The sequence below is a fragment of the Meleagris gallopavo genome, chromosome 4, assembly GCF_905368555.1.
Source record: "Meleagris gallopavo chromosome 4, MGAL_WU_HG_1.1, whole genome shotgun sequence".
NCBI lineage: Eukaryota > Metazoa > Chordata > Aves > Galliformes > Phasianidae > Meleagris > Meleagris gallopavo.
Genome location: NC_139407.1, coordinates 18,615,854 through 18,636,335, shown reverse-complemented (window position 1 = coordinate 18,636,335; position 20,482 = coordinate 18,615,854). Strand labels below are relative to the sequence as shown.

Genomic DNA, 20,482 nt, shown 5'->3' with positions numbered 1-20,482 from the left:
GGGAATATAATTAGAATTTCAGGATAAATTACTGAAGGTATTGGATGAAAATCAAGACTCAGATAAACATTTAATTCCTCCTTTTTTGCATTTGACCATTACACACAAACATTTGGTTATAAATGCCTCGTCCTTGTTAGAGTAACATTTGATATTCAAAGTAGGAATCTGGAAAAGAAAACTTTTAAGTGATTTAAGCAATTATGCAATTTGAAACCTTCGGTTAGTTTATGAATCTCTTTTACAATTGGATTACTTTTATATGCTCTGTCATAAATACCAAAAAGCCCTCAAAATAAAACATGTTCCAGCTGAATAATCCTTACTGAGAGTTTCCAATTGCAGCTTTTAGCTCCTAATAATCTTAAACTAGCAGGATATCTATACACGATTAGTATACACAATAGTATTTATTCTTGTAGCAGCACCTATTGATGTGTATGCTGTCAGTCTGGAGGCCGTAAATCTTCTAACTGATTCAGTGTTAGCACCTACCTTGCTTGAAAGAAATGAGGACGTTCAAGTTCTGAGAGTAACACAGCCTCGCTCTGTGTTCTTACTCAGAATTTGCTGGTGTGTGTGGAAATTACTAGAAGGTTTAGTTTTAAACTTTTAAAGGGTAGTCAGTTTTGTTAGCATTCTTCAAGATTAGGTGCACATCTTTTTCATCTATCTATGAGGATATAGACAAATATGTGCAAAAGATTGCTATGATGTAATACCTGCTTCCACATACAAAGAAGAGTATGCAGTGCAGAAAGCACTGTTTTTAAGCGGGCTTAATTCAATTGCTTTCTGTTCCAACATGTTTTAAATGTGTTCCTTTTTCTTCTGTGACCACTGCTTTTAGTTTCACTAAAAGTACAAACTGAGTACTACAACCAGTCTAATTTTCTGATGGCATTCTTTAACTCCACTCAAGGGAAAAATGGCAGCTTGTTTATCTGTGGATCCCTCTGCCTTTGGGAGCTGACAGTTCAGAAGGTGCACTGTTACAATACTCAGACCATTGCAAAATATTTTTGAGTAGTTTATGCTATAATTCTTGAAAGAAGGTAGAGCTTTTTATAGACACTTTACTATTTGTCTTTCAGTTCTAATGCCTCTCCTGCTAGACCAAGCTCAGTTATCAGAGTTATGCATGTATTAGAAGTAAAAAAGACAAGAACAAAATGTACTTTCTTGAATGTGTCAGCAAGCAACCTTTATCCCTTTGTTCTAGTTCACAGAATTCTTTTATTAATTCTTTTATTAATTCTCTTACCTGTGTATTCTGCTATTTAAAGCTCAGTAGAGCTCTCTAAAATTGGGTTTTTTTATTTGTCCTAGAATATTTTGTCATTGCCTGTAAAGCAGTTTTGATTGAAAAACTGATAGATTTGTCTCTTTCTTAGATTTTCGCTCTCCTTTCATTAAAGGAGTCATAATTCGTTTTCTGTTCCTGAAATTTTCTTTCTTTTGTTATTACAGAGTTTCTTCAATCCTGATGCAAAAAATTTCTAGTTTGGAGTTCCCAGTCCATCTTAGCCAGAGCTACTGTGTTTCTCTACCTTAAGAAAATCTCAGTTAAGGAGCATGTTTGCTTATTTAAGACTGTTGAAGTCCGTATCCAACTGTGTATTAAATACTGATCCCAAATTAATTGTTTCCTCTCAAAAAGTATCCATAAAAACCTGTACAATTGTTTAAAAGTGTTATTTGGAGTTGCATACTGGTTTTGAATATAGAGTTTTAAGAAGAATATAGTAAAAGTAAGATTGAATGCTACTGCGTCTTTTGAGCAGACTGTAGAAGAATCAGAAACTGTTTACCAGACCAGGTAGATAACCCTGAAACTCCTTAATTTCCTTTCATACTGAGCACTTAAGCCTATCTTAAATCTTCTCCATCCTCTTACCACTCACATTGTATTCTGAACACGTGAATTTAATGGACTTCTTAAAGTTTTTTAAATGCTGCATAATGAAAACCACAAATAAACTCTGTAATGCTCAAAGGCATTAAAAGGCTCACAAGCAATTACGTATGCAATAAATATCGTACCAGTCCTGTGCTGTATGCAGCTGTTACTAGACTATACTTCTACGGGATCTGTTTCGCTTTTGACTTTAAGCGGAGAGAAATCTTAGTGATATATGTTGTTAGTTTCACTGAGGTATTTAATTTTACAGAATCTGAGGACCTGACCCAGGATTATCCCAGTCCATTGCTATTATATTTGTTAGAATATGTAATACTGGACTCACTGCACAGAGGAGTAGTCTCCCTTCTTGAAGGTGCTCAAAATCTGTTTGTCTTGGGCAAGCAGATCTATATAGCTATACTTGAGCAGGGGTTGGGACTGGATGACCTCCAGAGATCACTTCCAATCTCAGCCATTCTGTGGTTCTGTGAAACAATAGAAGCAATAGAAGTTATAATCTGTCCACCTTGTTTGAACTTCTGAAAGTTCTTTTGGGTATTGCAAACATCTTTTCACCACCTGTAGTAGGTTTTCTTGCCTACTAGCTCTGCTTGCCCCACATCTCAGAATGTACTAGGAATTTTTCATATGTCAAAACAAGATGGAAATTAAATAAGTGATTCAATGAAATAGACAAGCAATTTTTTTTCCTTGATAACAGCAATACTAACTCATTTATGTCAGTAGCTCTAGGTTGAATTATAAGCAACTAGTAACAGAGGATGCATCTCATTACACAACTATATCTCAGCTCACACAAGCAACGTGACAACGCCTGAAACCAAATGAGATGGCAAATATGAGGACCCAGAGTATTTTATATAACTTGACCTTATTTATCCCACATTTGTCAGAATTTGTAAAGCAGTTCAGGTTCAGTAAGAAAAAGAAGAACAATCCAGAGAATCGGGTTGAAGTAGTTCTTTATCATTTCTCTCTGGAAAGGCATTGTCAGGCAGCGTATCTATATTAATATGAAACTGCAACTTTTTTTCACCCCTGTTTTTGGCAATGAATCCATGGCATGGAGAAAAACCAAGTTACAGAAACTGTTATAATCAAAGCTGATTTCTTAGCCTACTGTAAATCGTTTTCTTTTGGTTCTGTCATTACCTGTGGTTTTTCTTGTTGCAAGGAGTATGTTTCATGACCAGAATCATTTGAATCCGTGCTGTGCCAGATTAATTTCATTTGCTTCTTTTGACAAAAAAAACCAATTCTGATTACTTTTCAGACTGATTTACATTCTTACATTCTTAAGCAGCCCAAAAAAATCATAGCTTGCTGTCTTGAGCGTATGAAGACTGAGCAGAAAGAGAAAGCTCATGAAGTCCAGATGCACTTCCCTTGAAGTTCAGATAATATACAAAAGAACATTGTTAATTAAAGATAGTTCACATTAGAACTGAAGTTGAGGACGTCTTCATGGAGATCTCAAGTTAGTAATGCATTTTTCTTTTGTTACAGTTACAGCAGTAAGTACGAGGTTAAGTTTGGTTTCAGCTCACGTCCTTGTGGTTTTTGGATTCTTAGCAGCTCTTTTTATTGTGATGTTCTGTGTAACATATGTGATGCTGTTCCTGTTTTGTTTTCTATATATTTTCACTTAGTTACAGATAGTAATTTGATGTGATTTTTTTCTTTTTCTTTAAGAATCTGTCATCAGCATTTAATATTGTTGAATGGAATGTTGTTATGCACTTCATGCCCATGAAAAAGACAGTAAACTGTTGATTATGAGCATTCCATAGTATGTATTTTCTTATCATGTAAGTAATACTTTTTATTAACTGCTAATCATCCAGAATGGCTTACTTTTGTGTCAGTTCTCATCCCTCATGCTGACCACTAGGTGTGCATGCATGTAGCCCGTGAAGGTGATGATGAAATTGTGATGCATATAACGGTTTTCTTGCATTGCAGTATTCTGTTTTCCTAAGGAAAGAAAACAATGTGAGGCATTGGCTGCACAGGGTAAAACTAGACTTTGGGAGTTGTAGTATGACCTGCAAAACAGGCCATAATCTGTAGGATTTGTATTCAATTTACTCTATTATGGGAACAGTAGAATCTTATACCGATGAAAAATCATGTTACAGAAGCGTGACTGTCAAGCTGCTTGGGAATCAGCCCTGCATCCTTTTCAGCAAACCCAGCTGGTTTGTTGTGACAGCTTTTCCAAAGGCTGATTGAACTGCAGCAATGAATGGGAGCTAACTGGCTGAACCAACCTGGAGCAGACAGCAATGATGCTAATGTATTGTTGGAGGCATTTTTTTCAGTGCTGACTGCACAAAATAGTGTGTCAGTCATTAATTCAGCCTAAAGCTTTCTCTGTTCTTTCTCCTTTTTAGATAGTTCAGAAGCCATATGCGTGGTTTTTCTGCTCAATCTGTGAAGGCATTCACAATTGTTTTGCTCAGATGTAAGGACTCATCTTAGTTCTGCCTCTGTGCCAGTCTGTAAAATGTGGATCAGTGCTAAATATTTCTCAAGTTCTCTAATATTTCTCATGTTCTCTAATAGTTGCATCACCTTCATTCTTTCACTGCTGGCATTACTGAGAGGTGTAGGATACACAAGGCTTCCATCAGTGCAGGCATCATTTTCTGAAGCTGACTGTGCTGCCCTTCCCTGTTCTGATGAACGCGTCTCTTATGTCAGTGTCAGATTTTTCTGCATTCAGTGATTGTGTCTTGAGTAGAACCAATCTCTTAGGGTAATGTTAAGTTTGGGGGATACTTCTCATCCTCAATGCAAATCATCTTGGTACAAAAATTGATCAAATGGCCATATGTTCAAAATATATATGCAGACTGGAACAGGGAAATTTTCCATTCAAAGCCCAGAAACTTATTGTGTGTTTAGAGGGGAAAATTAGCACTTCAACCTATAATAAAACGCAGGAAACTTCAACACAAATTCCGCTCTTAGTTTTAAAGAAGGATCAAGTCTGTATGGAAAAAGCTTGCTTCAAAAAGCAAATTAATAAGATGTGACATGGGCGGGGGGGAACACTTGGGGGCTTTTGAATTGGTATTTCCAGTGTCATAATGTCATTTAGTGACTTGGAGTGGTGTGGTATTTGTAGTTAAGTTCCTTAGCTTCAATGAGAGTGAAATACTCGGAAAGAAGGATGGATTTGTGGTTTAAATGTGGAACTGGAAAACAGGAGATTTATTTCTGGTTAGATAAGAGATAATTTGATTTAGGGGAAACATCACTTTCTGTTCCTTAATGTCTGCTTATGAAAACGAGATTCACAAAGATTATTGCCTGATTCATCTGAATAGAGGATTAATGTAATGTATTTTAAAACTCAAAGAAGGAAATTAATATTAAAACGAGTTAACTAATGCCAATAAAAGTTAGTTGACAGTAGATTGGCCTAAGGCAGCATCTGTTACTATTGTGATTGTTTAATTCACAGCTGCCTGTAACAAATGAAGGTAAAATTTGAAGCTGATTCTGTGATATTTGCTATACTTACTGCATTCTAATGCTTACTGTATCTAGTAGTATTTGCCATTTAAACGTATCTACCACTGATATCTTTACAACTCTTTTTTTCTTAATATTGTCTGTTCGGTAAATACTAGAGAATATTCTAGAAACTCTAAAAAGCCAAAACAAACAAAAAAACACAGACCCAAACCCAGCCAACCAAAATGAAAGCTAAAAGGCAAACTGCCTTCATTTCAGTAGGTGTGTGTCAGACTCTTCCTCTGCTCTCAAAATAGCATATCTTTAGCAAGTGTAGGGTCTTGATATTGAAAGTGGAGTCTCAATCTGAACCAAATGAATCTGTGACACTGGAAGTCCAAGATGAGGATCAGAGCTGATAGCATGGTTCCTTGTGGACAAGATACACAAGCTCTTTGTGATGTGGCATCACAGGATCTTTATAAGGGAATGGAGAAGAGTAAATCAAGTATAGTAAACATGCATTCATTAAACACCTTTTAAGACCTGTTTGCACCTTCCTTTTTTGATTGATGCATGCATTTTGAGTCTTTCATATACAGGAGAACAGCATTATTGTTCGAAATACTTTGCATCTTCCTCCATGTTTCTGCTTTTTTGTTGCTAATTTGCAGTGAAAATCATGGTTCATGTTGCACTCAACTCGTCTTTGAAAGAGATTCCTTGGACACTCGTTCCTTTGTCCATAATCCTCCACTTCATCTGCTTGGTATGTGCTAGTCATCTGTCTGAGTGCTTGATGCATTCCTATTGGGCATTTATTACTAATGTCTTGCTGAACATCACATCAGCCAGCCCTATGACTTCAACATTTGTGATGCTTTCATGCTGCTTCGTTAATCGTAAGGTATGAGAGCATTTCTCTTACTGTTTCCACAATTTCTCCATCTCTTATGCGTTAGCTTGATACACACCCTCACAGCACTATGTATGTGTGTACGAGTAAGAGTATGGAAGGCAGCTTTGTACACTGATAATTTGTCAGAGATTTGATTCCTATACTTATTCACTCAGTGTCCTGAATATGAGTAACTACACTGCTAAGAAAACTCCATTTAAATCAATAAATCATTGCCAAAACAAATGAATTCATAAATGGCTGGATGTCCACTCCTGCTGGTGGGTATGGAAGTGCAATATGTGATCTTCCAGTGACTGGTTAATTGTTTTTTCAGACTGGTATTCCAAAAGCAGCAAAAGTTAACCAAAAGCAGACAATCATAATTGAAGTAGGCACCATGTCTGACCAGCACAGTTATTGACACACAAGAATGCCAAAGAGACTGCGGAGGAAATCTTAAATACTGAGTGCAGCCTGGACAGATTAAATGATCTTACTACCATTTGTGAGTATACGTGATTTTAAAAAGTAGCATGTGCTTTAAAGTTGCTCTGTACTTAAGTATCACTATGCAGAGTGATGGGAATGGGTTTGACTTTACGACACATCCTTTTGGATGCTGGAAGGAAAGTGTCAGGTTGCCCTAGACCTTCATTCACAATGAAGCCAAAATGTTGCTTTTGGCACCTGTCCTGAATTTGGCCGCAGTGTAACTTGTGGATATTTTCTTTCTGCGTGTTGGAGAGATCTAGCCGGATGCTGGTACCAGAGAGAAATCCCTGTGGTTATCTTAAGTAGGACTTCTCCCTTTTTGCCTATAAAATCTTGACAACAAATTAATCCTGCAAGGGCTGTGGGCTGATGCCTCATCATGTATTTGAGTGGGAGAAAAAAAAAAAAAATAATTCAATCAGTCATGAGCTGGAAATCAGCTCTGTTTCAGCAAGAATCTAATCTAAGCCACATGCTCCCCTGTCTTTCCTAAATGCTACTGTGTTATTGCATGGGTTACCAGCTTCTACTGATGTGAATGGAGGGAATGGTATTGGTCTTCAGTGTAGTTTTCATGTCCAGCCTAGTCCTCCATGGGGTTTGTTGTCTCAGCACAGGTAGAATTATGAGCTTTTTACATTTTTTTTTAATCTATCTGAATGGTATTGGATTGATGCTGTGGACAGGAGGCTTAGCACGGGGAAATTGGGGTCCTGAAAAGATAATGGAAGAGTGAAGGGTTTTCTGCTGAAGATTTCAGTAAGTGGTAAAACTGCTCTGAGAGATGTAATTTTATAAAACTCACTAGGTCAATTCATATCTTGTGCAAAAGGTCTTTACTACTGTCGTAACCACAGTGTTTCTAGTATATCTGTGAAGTGTTACAAAGGTGCAAAATACTCTGAGCAGAACTTCCAGCTCAACTCTGAAGCCTGAAATCATATTTTAGGAAGCTGGTGTCTAAGTGCTCCCTGAAGGGTTTGGCTTTGTGTTACGGCGCAAACTGGAAGATCTTTGTTTTCTGGGTCTAAGCTGTGTGACCTTTGTAACACCAGCTGATGAGATTGGCTGTGTTGCGTGCACACATCAAAACCAATGCTACACTCTACTCCGAGCTATTGGCCCATCTGTCTGTAATAATGAGAGCACTGTGAGTGGCTTTGACCACTAAATTGGAGACAAATTGTTATTTAGTGTCCACTAAAACATCCCCATGGCAGTAGTTCATAGAAAGCAAGCAGACACAGCTGCCGTCTTTTGGTGCTTTAATGTGGAACAGAGCTGGAGTCATCCCTGTTGGTAGTGCTACGTGGTGCACAGGTCCTGCTTGAACCTCTGGTTTCTTTGGCCGGGGCCAGGGGCACCTGGCCACACATGCTAACATCAGAGAGCTATTAAAGGAAACTCTGAGCCAGAACAAAGCAAACAAAAACTTGTAATCCTCTTGAAAAGCATTATTCTAGAAGAACTGCGTTTGGCAAAAGAAGGCTGAACCTTAATTCTCCTATCTATCTATACCGTGGACTCTGCTCTTGGCGAGTAGCGAGTGGGTGTCAGACCTCATGGGATAACAGCTTATTCACAAAATCAAAGCTCTGTCTGTACCCCGCCGTCGCTGCCAGTTGTTCTCTCCTTTTCGTGCGAGGAAGGGTTGGGGGGTCGCGCCCCCCGCTCCGCCGCAAGATAGGGGCGCAGGGCGGCCGGGGGGACGAGGCGGCGCTGAGGCGCGGCCCCGCCGCCAGGTGCACCTCAGCGGGAGGCGGGCAGCCCGTCCTCGGGCGCCCCTAACGGCTGCGGGCGGCACGGCCGCTCCTCGGCAGCACCTCCTCCGCCCGACAGCGAGACGGGCGGGCGGCGCAGAGGGGCTCGCCGCCTCCACTGCCGCTCCGAAGCTCTCGCGGCGCAGCCGGGGCGTGCGGCAGCCGTGGTACCCTCAGCACCGCGGCTCGCCTCTAGCACCGCCGCTCCCCCCGCAGCGGCCGGCCCGCGTCGCTGGGGAGCCCCGCCGGCCATGGAGCTCTCCGTGCGGCTGCTGCTGGCCTCCTGCCTCTCCCTGGGGGCGGCCGGAGAGTTTGACAGAAGGTAGGGGCCGGCCGCGCGGGGGTTGCAGCGGGAAGGGAGCACGGGCCGTGCCCCGGGCGGGCTTCGGCGGACCCGGGGTGTGAAATGGCGCCGAGGGGTCCTCGGCACACCGGGGCCGCTCCTCAGCCAGGCGAGGCGCCCCGGAGCCGGCGGTCACAGGACGGTGCCGGGGGGGCGAGCGCGGGCACCGCATCGCTCTCCCCTGCCCGCCGTGCTCGGCTCCGGGGCGTCAGCGCCGTCACAGCTGTAGAAAGTTGGTCGCTGCAGCAGGGGCCGCGTTCTATCAGGGTTAAACGCGAAGCGCTTCACGTGCTGTGAAAATAAAATCAGTTTATTGACGCCTTGAGGCACTCGAAACAGAATACGGCGGAGGACTGCGACTCAAGTTTTAACACGAAGCCGAGTGAGAGCGGAGAGCCGAGCCCCTGCGCGGGGCCGGAGCGTCAGGTGGGGCGCGCGGCGCGGGCTCGTGCCGGTGTGCGGGGCAGCGCCCTGCTCGCTGCCTTCCCGCCTGTCGCTGAGGCGCGCTGACAAGTCACGACAGCGCTCTGCCATCGCCTAAGGCTGCGCTGCCTCTTTCCCTTTAGTTTTTATTTACGGTCTCTCTCGTTCTCCCTTTGTATTTATTTATCGTGTAACGTGAAGCTCGTGTTTTGATTTTTTTTTTTTTTTTTCTTCCTCCCTTCAAGTTTCAGTAAGAAAATTTGGTGATATATCGCGAGAGAAATCAATGCTGAAACTCTGGATGGTGGTTAATTGCATGTTACAGATAATTTCACAAGTCTGCAACAATTTAATAGCGACCTGTGAGCGGCAGCAGCGAGCACATTGCGAAACGTGTCCGTTGTTTCAGGTTGTGCAAAGTTACGCCAATTATCTTCTGCCTAAAGCTATGTCCAATGTCTGAACAAGACGCTTCATTCGTAACAGAAATATCACAGACTCAGGTCAGAGCACTTTACTAGGAAAAGAAGTGTTTTGTTATTTGTTTCGTTGTTGTTGTTAATACAGTATGATTTTAGCTAGCTACTTCCAAAATGTTTCACCAGCTGTCTTTGAACTGTCTCATTCAGGTGGCCCAGACAAATAGTCTCCTCTGCAGGGCTGTGCCGGTTTGGAAGCAGAATTGACTGCTGCTGGGGCTGGGCCCGTTTGGCCTGGGGACAGTGCCAACGTGAGTATCATTGCTGCTGGGGCTTCTAGTCACTTATAGGAGAGGCTTGTACGTGCACCTCACCATCCTTCACACAGTTTTATAATGGATGGCCAAGGCTTTTGCACGTGTGAGTCTGGCTTAATTAAAAGGATGTCATCAGGTCAAAATCCAGTCTGTTATTAACAGTTCTGAAAATTATTTCAATCAAGTAAAGTAAACTTTGGCTAAGGCAATGAGAATCTGTGAATTTCTGTTTTGTTTCCGCTTCATTTCATTCCTAATAGCCTGACATAACACTTCAGTGTTATGTTACAGGCAGTGCAGGCCGGAATATTTATATCTGAGAAAGAAATCTAAATAATTGACGTTTCATTTTTAAAGTCAGTGGATATATTCAAATTGATACTAAAGATCAGATATTCTCACAGTGATCTCAAACTAAAGGTATGTAAACCAGCCTGACAGCATCCTTTTATTGGGCCACGTATGAAGAAAAACATCTCTAAAATTATTATTTTCTAATAGTATATTAGAATCCTATTCTAATATGCTATTTAAAATCCTTGATAATGGCAGGATAACAAAATAGATAAGTTCATCATTCAGGGCATCTTCTAAAAATACTCTATGGTAGCAGCTAGGGTGATGTAGAAGTTCAGGCTGTTAGGAATCACAGACCTCAGCTTGTTAAAATTACAGGCTTTGATTTTGGGAACACTGGCTCATGAGCCTAACAGTTCACACGAATGATTTCTCTAAAGTTTTTGCAGGACTGAACCTATAAATAGTACTTTCTGCTTTTTTTAACTAGGATGCAAATGACTAGATTATTTTTTGCTAAGCCACTTTTAAAGCAGAACAGGTGTTGAATATTGTTAGATGCATAGCCTGCAGGACAGTGACATAAACAAGCAGCAGGCAGAAAGACAGGCAAAAGATAGAAGTAGCACTGACAATGCAACTGTATACTCTCAGCAAAGGTTTTGTTCAAATCTGTGAATGGCAGCACTGGCTCCTTCCTAAGCATGTTAAGAGCTTGTAGTGTTTAATAGGTATATAAGATGACTGGTAAAAAAAGCTGTACAAAGTGCTTTTGGAACATAACACGCCTGCTACTGTTATGAGATGAGAAGATCTCAGATTGGTATCTCTGAGCCTGTATCATGAGTCATTTTGAGTTTTAATGCTATAGTAGTTCGTAACAGAAATATTTTTTCCCCTGGGATGGATGCTTATAGAGAAGGAAGAATAATGTGAGGCAGTTGATTCCATCTATTCCAGAGGTGATAGAATCTATGTCTATCTTTTTGAACTTGTATTTGGAAATTGTTAAGCATTTAAATGTTTGAGGCTACAGACGTTTAGCTGACAAGTATCAATAATTTGCACCGAAGTAAAAGAGATCTCACTGTGGCTTTTCACTTAGACAAGTTATCTCCTGTGTGATGGCCATAAATTTAAGCTTGCATTTAGCTGGAAGTCAGCTACAAATATACGTGCCCTTTAAATTCTCTCTCACCAACTCTGATTTGGGGTTGCTGTTTTCAGAGTCTTGGGAGGTGGCAATAGCATTAAAACACTAGCAAAAAACTCATAACTAAAAGTAAATATATATATATATATATATATATATATATATATATATATATATATATATTTGTACAGAGGGTTTTCATTATTTTTCTTACCCTGAATTTTGTCAGTAAGATTATTTGTAGTGATTCGGCATCTTCTTCAGATACTATAAATGTTCTTTTTTTAAGGCTAAATCTAAGTGGATTCTCCATCTACTGTTGAAGTACATTATTCACTCTTTGAAGGAGTGCAGAGATCGATTCTATATGGTCATCTCCAGTAGTTGGGACCAGATTTTAAAAGGAATACAGTTCTCACCTAAGTGTATAAATACTTTGTTTCCTTTTTTTAAAAAAAAATTTTTATTTCAAAGACTACTGAGAACTTAGAAGTCTCAAATGTGTGGGTGAAGACCTTGCTAAAAACTTAGCAGTTAATTTTAGTTCTGAAACAGAGGTCAAACTCTGAGAAAAGTATAGCAAGGAACTCTGTTCCAGTTGTGGGTGGTGGAAATTCCAGTCATATCACAGAGTGGGAGATTACACCAGACGAAAGTGAATCTTTCTAGTGCTGGCAGCCAAATAGAATATCTGTAGTAAGCTCTCTACCTTGAAAATGAAGCATTCAGCGTAAAGGATTAACCTTACACGCAAGGCAGCATTCCTGGCCTCAACTGCAGCCTTGAGTGTTTGACTGTATGAAGGGATATTTCTGAAAAGGTTCCAAAAAATTCAAGTATATAATAGAGAAAGGCAAGCCTCTTACTCCTGTCCCCAGAATGAGTGGCATAAATGTTAATTTTCCTTTACTAGATGTGTGTTTTCTTTGCCATTTCTAGAATAAATGGTAGTTATGCGATGAAAACAAGTATAGAATCAGACTTAAAAACAGGTTGTGAGACCCTGTTTACTATGAGTTCAAAAATGAAGCAGTACATATTCAGGCAACAATGCTGAGCTTTTTGTTAATGGACGTGAACTGCTGTACTCAAGCCAAGCAGTTTGAATTATCTTTGCTATGCTTGCAAGTGCTCCAGCACATTTGTACTCTCACCTGTTTACTCGTGCATAAAACATCTTCTGACTCTGTGAATGAATTATACCAATCAAGATTTCTATGTGTGCTTCCTTACACGTACATCTGATATCTGTAACTTGTAAAAATAAGGCTTTATTGCATTTTTATGTGTTATTGTTATGCACGTGGCAGAATTGTAAAGCAGAGTAAAAGTGAGGATAGAAAAAGTTTCTTCTGGAGTTCTTCTTTCACAGTAAATGATTTTGAATTTCCAAGGCAAAACTTTTTTGGTCAGAACAGGTATGAACAGTATATTCATAATTGTTTTTGTGCTGCATCTGTGGTACCGTGTTGCCTTAACCCAGAACCCATTTAAAGTGTGCAGATGGATAGAGAAAAAGTGTACTGGGACATGTATCATTGCATGCATCTTGCACAAACGTACTTTTCTCACATACCAGCTGAAAAAAAAATGCGTTCACTCAGCATCTACAAATACATATTGGGCTCTGGAACCTGGTTAGCATATCAGGAAACTAAACTATGGGATAGGAGAGGCACTAATTTCCAAGGTGACCTGATAGTGGCCTTTCAGTATATAGAGGAGAGCTACAGGAAAGAGGGGGGCAGACTCTTTAGCTGGGTCTATGAGAGTAAGGAGAGATGGCTTAAAGGAGGTAGATTTAGGTTGGATGTAAGGAAAAAGTCTTTCACAGTGAGGGTGGTGAGGCACTGGTACGGGTTGCCTAGAGATGCAGTTGATGCCCTGTCCCTGGAGACTTTCATGGTGAGACTGAATCGGGCCCTGGGCAGCCTGACCTAGCTGTGCTGTCCCTGCTCATTGCAGGGGAGTTGGACTGGATGGCCTTCAAAGACCCCTTCCAACTTAAGGATTCTGTGACTCTGATTCTATGATATATGTGAGAAGTAATGTGATGCTTTTTATTCTTCACTATGAAAGTGGAAGTTTTCCTTCCAGCAAGCCATGCTAGGGGCTATTTTAAACTTATTTGTTTCTTATTTGTGGATGTTTTTGCCACTGATCCATCTAGGCTCCTTGAAAGGTATCCTTAGAACTAGTGGTCTACCTGCCTTGCTATAGCTGGCTTGCAAAAAGCTCTGTCGTTCTTTTAAAACTATTAAAATGATTTCCAAATGTGTGTGCCTTTCATGAACAAAATACACCTGCTTTGTACTTGGCTGCATGCCTGTTTGTAATTCACTTGTATGCTAGTTATATGTAGTGAAACTACACTAAAGATGTAGGCTCCTTTTTGCTTCATAATTACACTTGCAATTTAACAGCCCAGAACTAAACCTGTTTTATTAAATAAGAGCTGGCAGAAAGAGATACCACTAATTTAATGTAGATTATAAAAATTGAGTAAGACTTCTTAAGAGAAGCAATAGCAAACTGCTTGAATTCTTATTCTAGATTACGGTTTGGACAACTCCTTTGCTAGAGGCAATAGCAAGTGTGGTTTTGCTGCATTCCCATGTACAAAATACAAGTTTAAATCTACAGCTTCTGTAAATTGATGCTGGCCTACTGTCAGATCCTCTGTTGGCGTGAGTTTGCATGGTTGGTGAAGTCAACAGGGCTAATTCTGAGGCTTTGTCTAGTGAACAGAAAGCTGTGCCCAAAGTGTTTAACAGGAATATAATTTCACTGAAAATGAATTTAACAAGCTTTGCTGTTATTTGATTATTTCACTTATTTCTACTCTGAATCCTCCTTAAACATTAACAAAATTAATAAAGTCTATCTTGAGAAGGGATTGTGAAGATGAGTGCACTCTTTTAGAGCATCCGTCTGTTGCAGCTCAGTCTGGTTATTCCCTGTGCTGACATTTGACTGTTCTGCCTATGGAAGAAAAGCAGAGCAAGTCAGCAAAAATTTTTATTTTTTTCCTACCATCTTACAATAAATCCACAACTAACATGAAAAGCCTAGGGACAGAGCAGTCAAGAAGCTGAACAGTAATCCGTTAGTAAAAGTAGAAGTCAGGCAATCAGTTTACACCTCATTTAAGCATTGCACCAAAAAAAAAAAAGTCAGTTGGAAGATGTCAGATTAGCATTAAGATTTAGTCCAACCTAGTAAAATGCATGTTATTGCAGGAGGTTCTGCAGGTGACCTGCAGTTAAGATGGGGGGAGCTTGTGCAAGCTGAAATAGCAGATGCAGACATAACCAAATGCTTTGCTGGAAATTGTGCATGCTGCTGCCTTTTTACGAGTGCTACGGAGAAACTTACACTGTTTATGCTGCTGCTTCTGTGTATCTATGCTGTGTGGTTTATTTACAGCGGTGCATGGTGGTGGGTTGGGAAGAGGTGGTTATGCTCTCATTGATGCTGAGATGATTTTGGGTAACCAAAAAAAAGCAGTAATGTTGATGGGAGTTCACCCACGTAAATCATGTCGTACATCAATGGGAGACGAGGCTGTGTGTCCCAGGGCTTCCGTTTCTTGCGCTTCGCGATGCTTTAAGTGGAAATGGCAATTCTGTATAATCTGAGATGCACAAATCTTGAGCGAAAAAATTTTCTCAGTAATGAACCTTGACAGCATTGGCTTCCACGAGGTTGGCCCCCTGGCAGAAACCTCATAGGCATCAGCAAGAGTTCTGTTACTAAGTTTGTGATTGCAACAATGCAGTCTGTGTTAATGCATTGTGTCAGCAGTGTTTAATGAATATTGATGTGCAGTGGATCTTATAAAACAGCCAATAGTTTTGTGCATTTTTGAATGTCTTTTCTGTGAAACATACCTATACAGAATTGCAGTACTGTGTTAATTTTGCCAAGCAATAAAAAAAATGAGGTTTTGCTATTTTTATTCAGTTACAGATGTGGGGATTGTTTCATTTTAGAACCTTTATGGTTCTAAAAGCAGTTATGACTTTGCTGTGTTAAAGGTACAGTATCCTTTTCCACTCCTCCATTGCATCTCTTCTGCATAGAAGTTTTGCACAGTTTTGCAGTCCAGTTTGTCCCCAGGAAATGCCAGCAGTAGTATGTTTTGTCACTTTTTGGCCATACTGTCAATTTGAATATGGAGCTTCTTCAAAGCCAAACAACAGCTCCAGCCTCCCTCCATTGAGGGGTTTGCTGGTTAAAGCAGATTTAAATTGATAAAAGTGACAATCAGAGCAAACCCTTAAATGTTGGTCGGTATTACTTAAAATATGAAGAGCTGCCGTTGTTAAGTCCCCACCTTTGATAACAAGGTTATGGAGCCTAACAAGCTGTGCATCTAATATTCATTTTTATTCGCAAATAAATTGTTTTAACGTGAACCCAAAACATAGATCTGTTTCCATCTTATTTAACTTTTGTATTTTATTTAGTTACATATGGTAGGAAGAGCTGAAAAGGTCTCTTAGTGTTAACTGCAGACGATCAAAATTTAAACATTATAAAAATGGCCAGTAAATGTATGTGCCAGTACAGATGTTCAGATGTTTAAAATGAGTGTAATATTAATTACTCTCAAATTAACATTATCCTGATGCAAACCCTTTATGTTTGTTTTTCGTTATGCAGCATTAGCGATACATAAATGCGTATTTAAATGAAAGGATACTGTCTCTTTAAGAAAGGCATTTATGTTCTCTTGATGGAAACATGGGATCTAAACCCTGAAACACGAGAATTTGTACAATATTGTATGGCAAAGTAGCTCCTTAGTTGGTTGAATAAGAATAGCATCACGTCATGGTGTTTAATTACTCTTATGTATCAGAATGTGTTTGTTAAATCTCATAATGCAATGCAGATGTAAGGTGTTTCTATTTTTAAATGTGTACCAGAATTTTTTTTATTTCAGAAAAGCTCTGAATGTTGAATGTGTGTAAGTCTCCAGGAATGTAACAAGTTGATAAAAGCCCCAGCCAAGTCCATCCTCCTTACAGGGGAAAAAAAAAAGCTGGAATTTCTTTTTTTTTTTTTTTTTTTTTTTTTTGGATATTTGTTTTACAGCTTTCTACGTCTTAAGGCAGAGAATAGCCAGCCTAAGGTGCCAGCCCAAAGGTTAGCCGAACATATTTCTTGAAATAATTTTGGAAAGATTATGGCTTGGAGTTGTGGCCTCTTAGTCATTAATTGTTCATAAAAACTATAATACATGGCAAGAAGATGTAGATGTTCTTTTTTTTTTTTTAATATATATTTTTGAAGCATCTGATTTGGGGAGGGTGGGGAAGGGTGGGAGAGGGAAGAAAACTAACAAGGCTCTTCATCCCAGTCACCTATCTGATGACATGCATCTTCTCTCCCAAACAGTTGCACTTTTTCCTTTTTTCCTTTTTTCCTTTCTCTTTTCTTTTTTCTTTATCAAGCCCCAAGGAATAGTTTTGCTTTCCTGCACGTTGTTTATACTCCCAGCATCACATTTACAAGCTGTCAGATCTGGGAGGCCTGATTTTGCTTTCACAGTATAGAATTGTGCAGCAGGAGGCTGGTTTGGGATGGCTGAAACACTTACTGCCCCCCGTTGTCTGCTTTGCACCTCCACTACATACAGGTTGTCATTTTCACAGCAGGGAAATGTTACAGCCCCTGGCCTACAGCAGTGCACTTTAGAGCAAGATGAAGTCAGTGCTAGTTTAGATTAGTACTCAGGGCTGTAGTCTTCTGCTGCTTAAGAACTGATATGTCTTGTTTACTTATGCCCGAGGTGGGAGCACCGGTCTTTAGAAGGGGAGTAAAGCCATCAGCTGTGCATTAAAGTTGGCTTTGTTACTGTAGTACAGAAGTTACTGCACTGAAGCTACTGGGTGCTATGTGACTATAACCAAGTTAGTGGTAGGGCCCTGTTTCTTTTCTGCCGCCACGTGTGCTGACACTCCTGCTAGCCTGGAGTTGGGTAGAAACACAGAAAGATTTGGGTAACGAACCTGCATTTGAGATGATAAATCGCTGTTCTTTAAGGAATTGTTGTGAGCCACTTGAAAGACAAACGTGAAAAACATGGCAAAACCTGAAATATTTCTTACTGTTTTCTGTGCGTTGTGTTGACCGGATTTCCACTGGCTTTTAAACAGTTCTAAAATGGACAGGTATTAGATTAACTTTCACCTGCTTCATTAAATCCTGTTGATCTCAGTGGTAGCTAAGTTTGTTTTTAAATGTTGTTCTGAGCAGCAAGGCATTCATGAACCAAGGTCTGGGTTTGGTATGCAGTTGAGAAACGCGTTTGAGTGCAGTGTAGGCAAGCAGAGAATTCACTTTAATGAATAGCCCTCACTGGCTGCAGTTTGTCATGTTAATGTGCCATTACCACAATCATATGTGCAAACTGAGTAACTGATTTATGCAGGCAGAGGTGAGAGTTGTGTGTGTAAAATTAGGATCCACTTACCTAATGGAACTATATATTGTACGTGGGAGCTTGTGTGAATTTTAACCTGTTAACATGAATGCAAGTCACTTTAAAAAAAAAAAACAAAAAACACAAAAACCAGCAAACAGCAAAACACAACTCAGGCATAATATATCACCATTTTATCTGATGTTATTATCAATCTCTAGTTACAGAAGTTGGTCAAGCACTTTTATTATCTTTCAGTGGAAGAACATTTTGCACGTGAAATTATCTGAAAGTTGATACCTGCTGACTGTAATCAAGCTTATTGAACTCTGCAGGGATGTATATTGTGACTGCTTGTGCACTTAGCTGGGAAGCATTTTTTTTTTTTTTTCCATAGTAATTCTGTAACGTGAGTTATGGTTATCGCATGGTTTTAGCACCTACTGATAACTACGTAGGGGTAGCTTGAGGTTGAGCTCTATGCATTCCTCTGTGTTTGTATGTGATGGAGCAAAGAAGAAATATGTAACTGTAAGAGTTTGTGAAGATGAATGGTATGTAATAATCTATGGGCTGATGCATAAATTACTTCCCGTGTTTGGGCAAAATGAATTTCAAGAAATTGGGATTTGGGATCAGGATAAAAAAGGAGCTATGTGTTACTTGGAAGGAGAGAAGCAAGGCAGATGGTCAACACAGATTGTTTCAGATGCAGGCATTCTTGTACAGTTTTGACTTCAGAGAGTTGAAAATAGAGGTTGGAGAACAGATTGAACGCGTGTGGTCTGGCATTTTGAGGCAGATGTGAGTGGAGAGCTGCAGAAAGAGCAACTTCTGAGGGCAACTTCTGTCAGCGAGACACTCTTGTGGACATCAGTCGAAGAAAGAAGGTGTGTGGAATCAGGAATTAACATTATGGAACAAATTCAGCAGCAGAACAGGGCAAAGTGTGATAACATTCAGGAGTGCCCTCACATCATTATAGTCTTTTGCTGGAAGACGTGGCTCAAAGTGTTAGAAAAGCAGATGAGAATTAGGATGGTAGAGATACTCCTCTATGCAAGTTCAGGATTTTTCACTGTTGATGTCTAACGAAGGAGTTAGGTAAGAATTAAGCAGCGTGACTGTCTTGTTAGGACTGCATCAAGCGGCACTTGGTAATGGATTAATAAAATGTTAACATCAACATTCTAGGGAGCTGAGTGCAGGGAGAAAATAAAGGTGAAAGAACCAACAGCAACGCCTCCCGCTGCCAACACTGCAGACCCATCGTGAACTAATTGAATGTATACTTCATTTGTGTACTTCTGCAGCAATTAAAAAATCATAATTCAGAATGATTTAGTCATATTCGGGCACACCAGCTGTTCCTGGTGTCTGGGAAGATGGGTGGCTTTGAGCTTTTACGCAAGTATAACACATGCTGAGAGCATATGCATTTCACCAGGAATTCTTTCTCCCATGCTTGAGGAGAAAAACCCACAAAAACAACTCTAAACCCAATTCACTCACTCATGTTTCAGTTCTCTATTGTTTTTACAGGGTTTAATTTGTCCTGAATTTTACTTGAAACTTAAAATGCAGTATTTATCATCTTATTTTGGAAGAAAAGGTAGTTCTTGCCAACCTTTAAAATAGGTACTTTGTTAGATTTCTGGCTAAATAAAAGGCTTGAAAGATACTTCCTTGCCTCCCATTAAAGTCAGTGGGAGCTGGGACAGAGCAAGTCTTTGTGTCTGGTCCCAAAATAATTTAAAATGAAAAGATTGAAATGAAGTGGTCACATGAATAGTTTGGTGAGAGTGATTTGATTCCTTGTAGGAAATGCTGTGAAGTTTGGAGGTGTTGGCTGAATTAAATGCATTGCAAAGCTTGTTGCAAAATGCTTTTCTCTTTTATATAGAAGTTCTTCCGTTATTACATGGAACTAAAATTGAATAGAATGCTGTATTTAAGCTGTGTAACATTCAAGTAGCTGTGGCATACAGAATACATTCTAATAAAAGAGATTTCTTCAAGTACCGTGTTTGGCAGCAAAAGCTGGTTTCCAAATACCTCTTTATGTGCAGAAAGCATTTTGTAATGTCTTTGGCTTTTTGGCTAGTGGGTAGGCAGTTGTTAGAGTAGGGATTTTTAAGCTGTGGGCCGCTGAGGCACTGACATCTCCTTTAACTGAGACTTGAAAACAGAAAAGATTTAAGTGCTCTTCTGAGTTTTATCTTGGGAGTAGGAGATAGTCTAGATCAGGACTTATCCACCTGGATGTCATACAGGACAGCAAATATTGCAGATAATACTATGGGGCTAAGCTGGTTAACATGTATTAGGCTATTATCTGTTGAGGATGCCACAGATCCCATCATCCATGTCTTCTGTCTGTAATTAGTTGTTCTCTGTAATTTGCTTTAGATGTTTATTCATGCTACTGAAGTTTTTTTTTATCTAGTACAATGTCCTACTTGGTTGACTGAGAGAATACTGAAAGATATTGGATCTTCTGAATTAGATACACTTTTCCATTTCTAAATTCTAAATTGTGAAGTCTTTTTGTCTTCAACTGT

At 39.8% G+C, this 20,482-nt stretch overlaps 2 protein-coding genes across 9 annotated transcripts in view; both read left to right on the top strand.

The window, feature by feature from the left end:
- GSTCD (glutathione S-transferase C-terminal domain containing) overlaps positions 1–3,704 on the top strand; it is a 71,526-nt gene extending 67,822 nt beyond the window's left edge. For all 5 annotated transcript variants that reach the window (XM_085222374.1, XM_085222371.1, XM_085222370.1 and 2 more), the window contains one exon: positions 1,471–3,704. The gene's annotated coding sequence lies outside the window, so the exon portion shown is untranslated. The remainder of the gene's footprint in view (positions 1–1,470) is intronic.
- Positions 3,705–8,554: 4,850 nt separating this feature from the next.
- NPNT (nephronectin) overlaps positions 8,555–20,482 on the top strand; it is a 41,667-nt gene continuing 29,739 nt past the window's right edge. Inside the window, exons 1-3 of one of the 4 annotated variants that reach the window (XM_085222375.1) lie at positions 8,555–8,861; positions 9,935–10,035; positions 16,592–16,642. In XM_085222375.1, coding sequence (XP_085078501.1) covers positions 8,791–8,861; positions 9,935–10,035; positions 16,592–16,642 — 223 coding nt within the window. In that variant the 5' untranslated portion in view covers positions 8,555–8,790. The remainder of the gene's footprint in view (positions 8,862–9,934; positions 10,036–16,591; positions 16,643–20,482) is intronic. The other 3 variants (XM_085222377.1, XM_085222376.1, XM_085222378.1) reach the window with 3 other exon arrangements.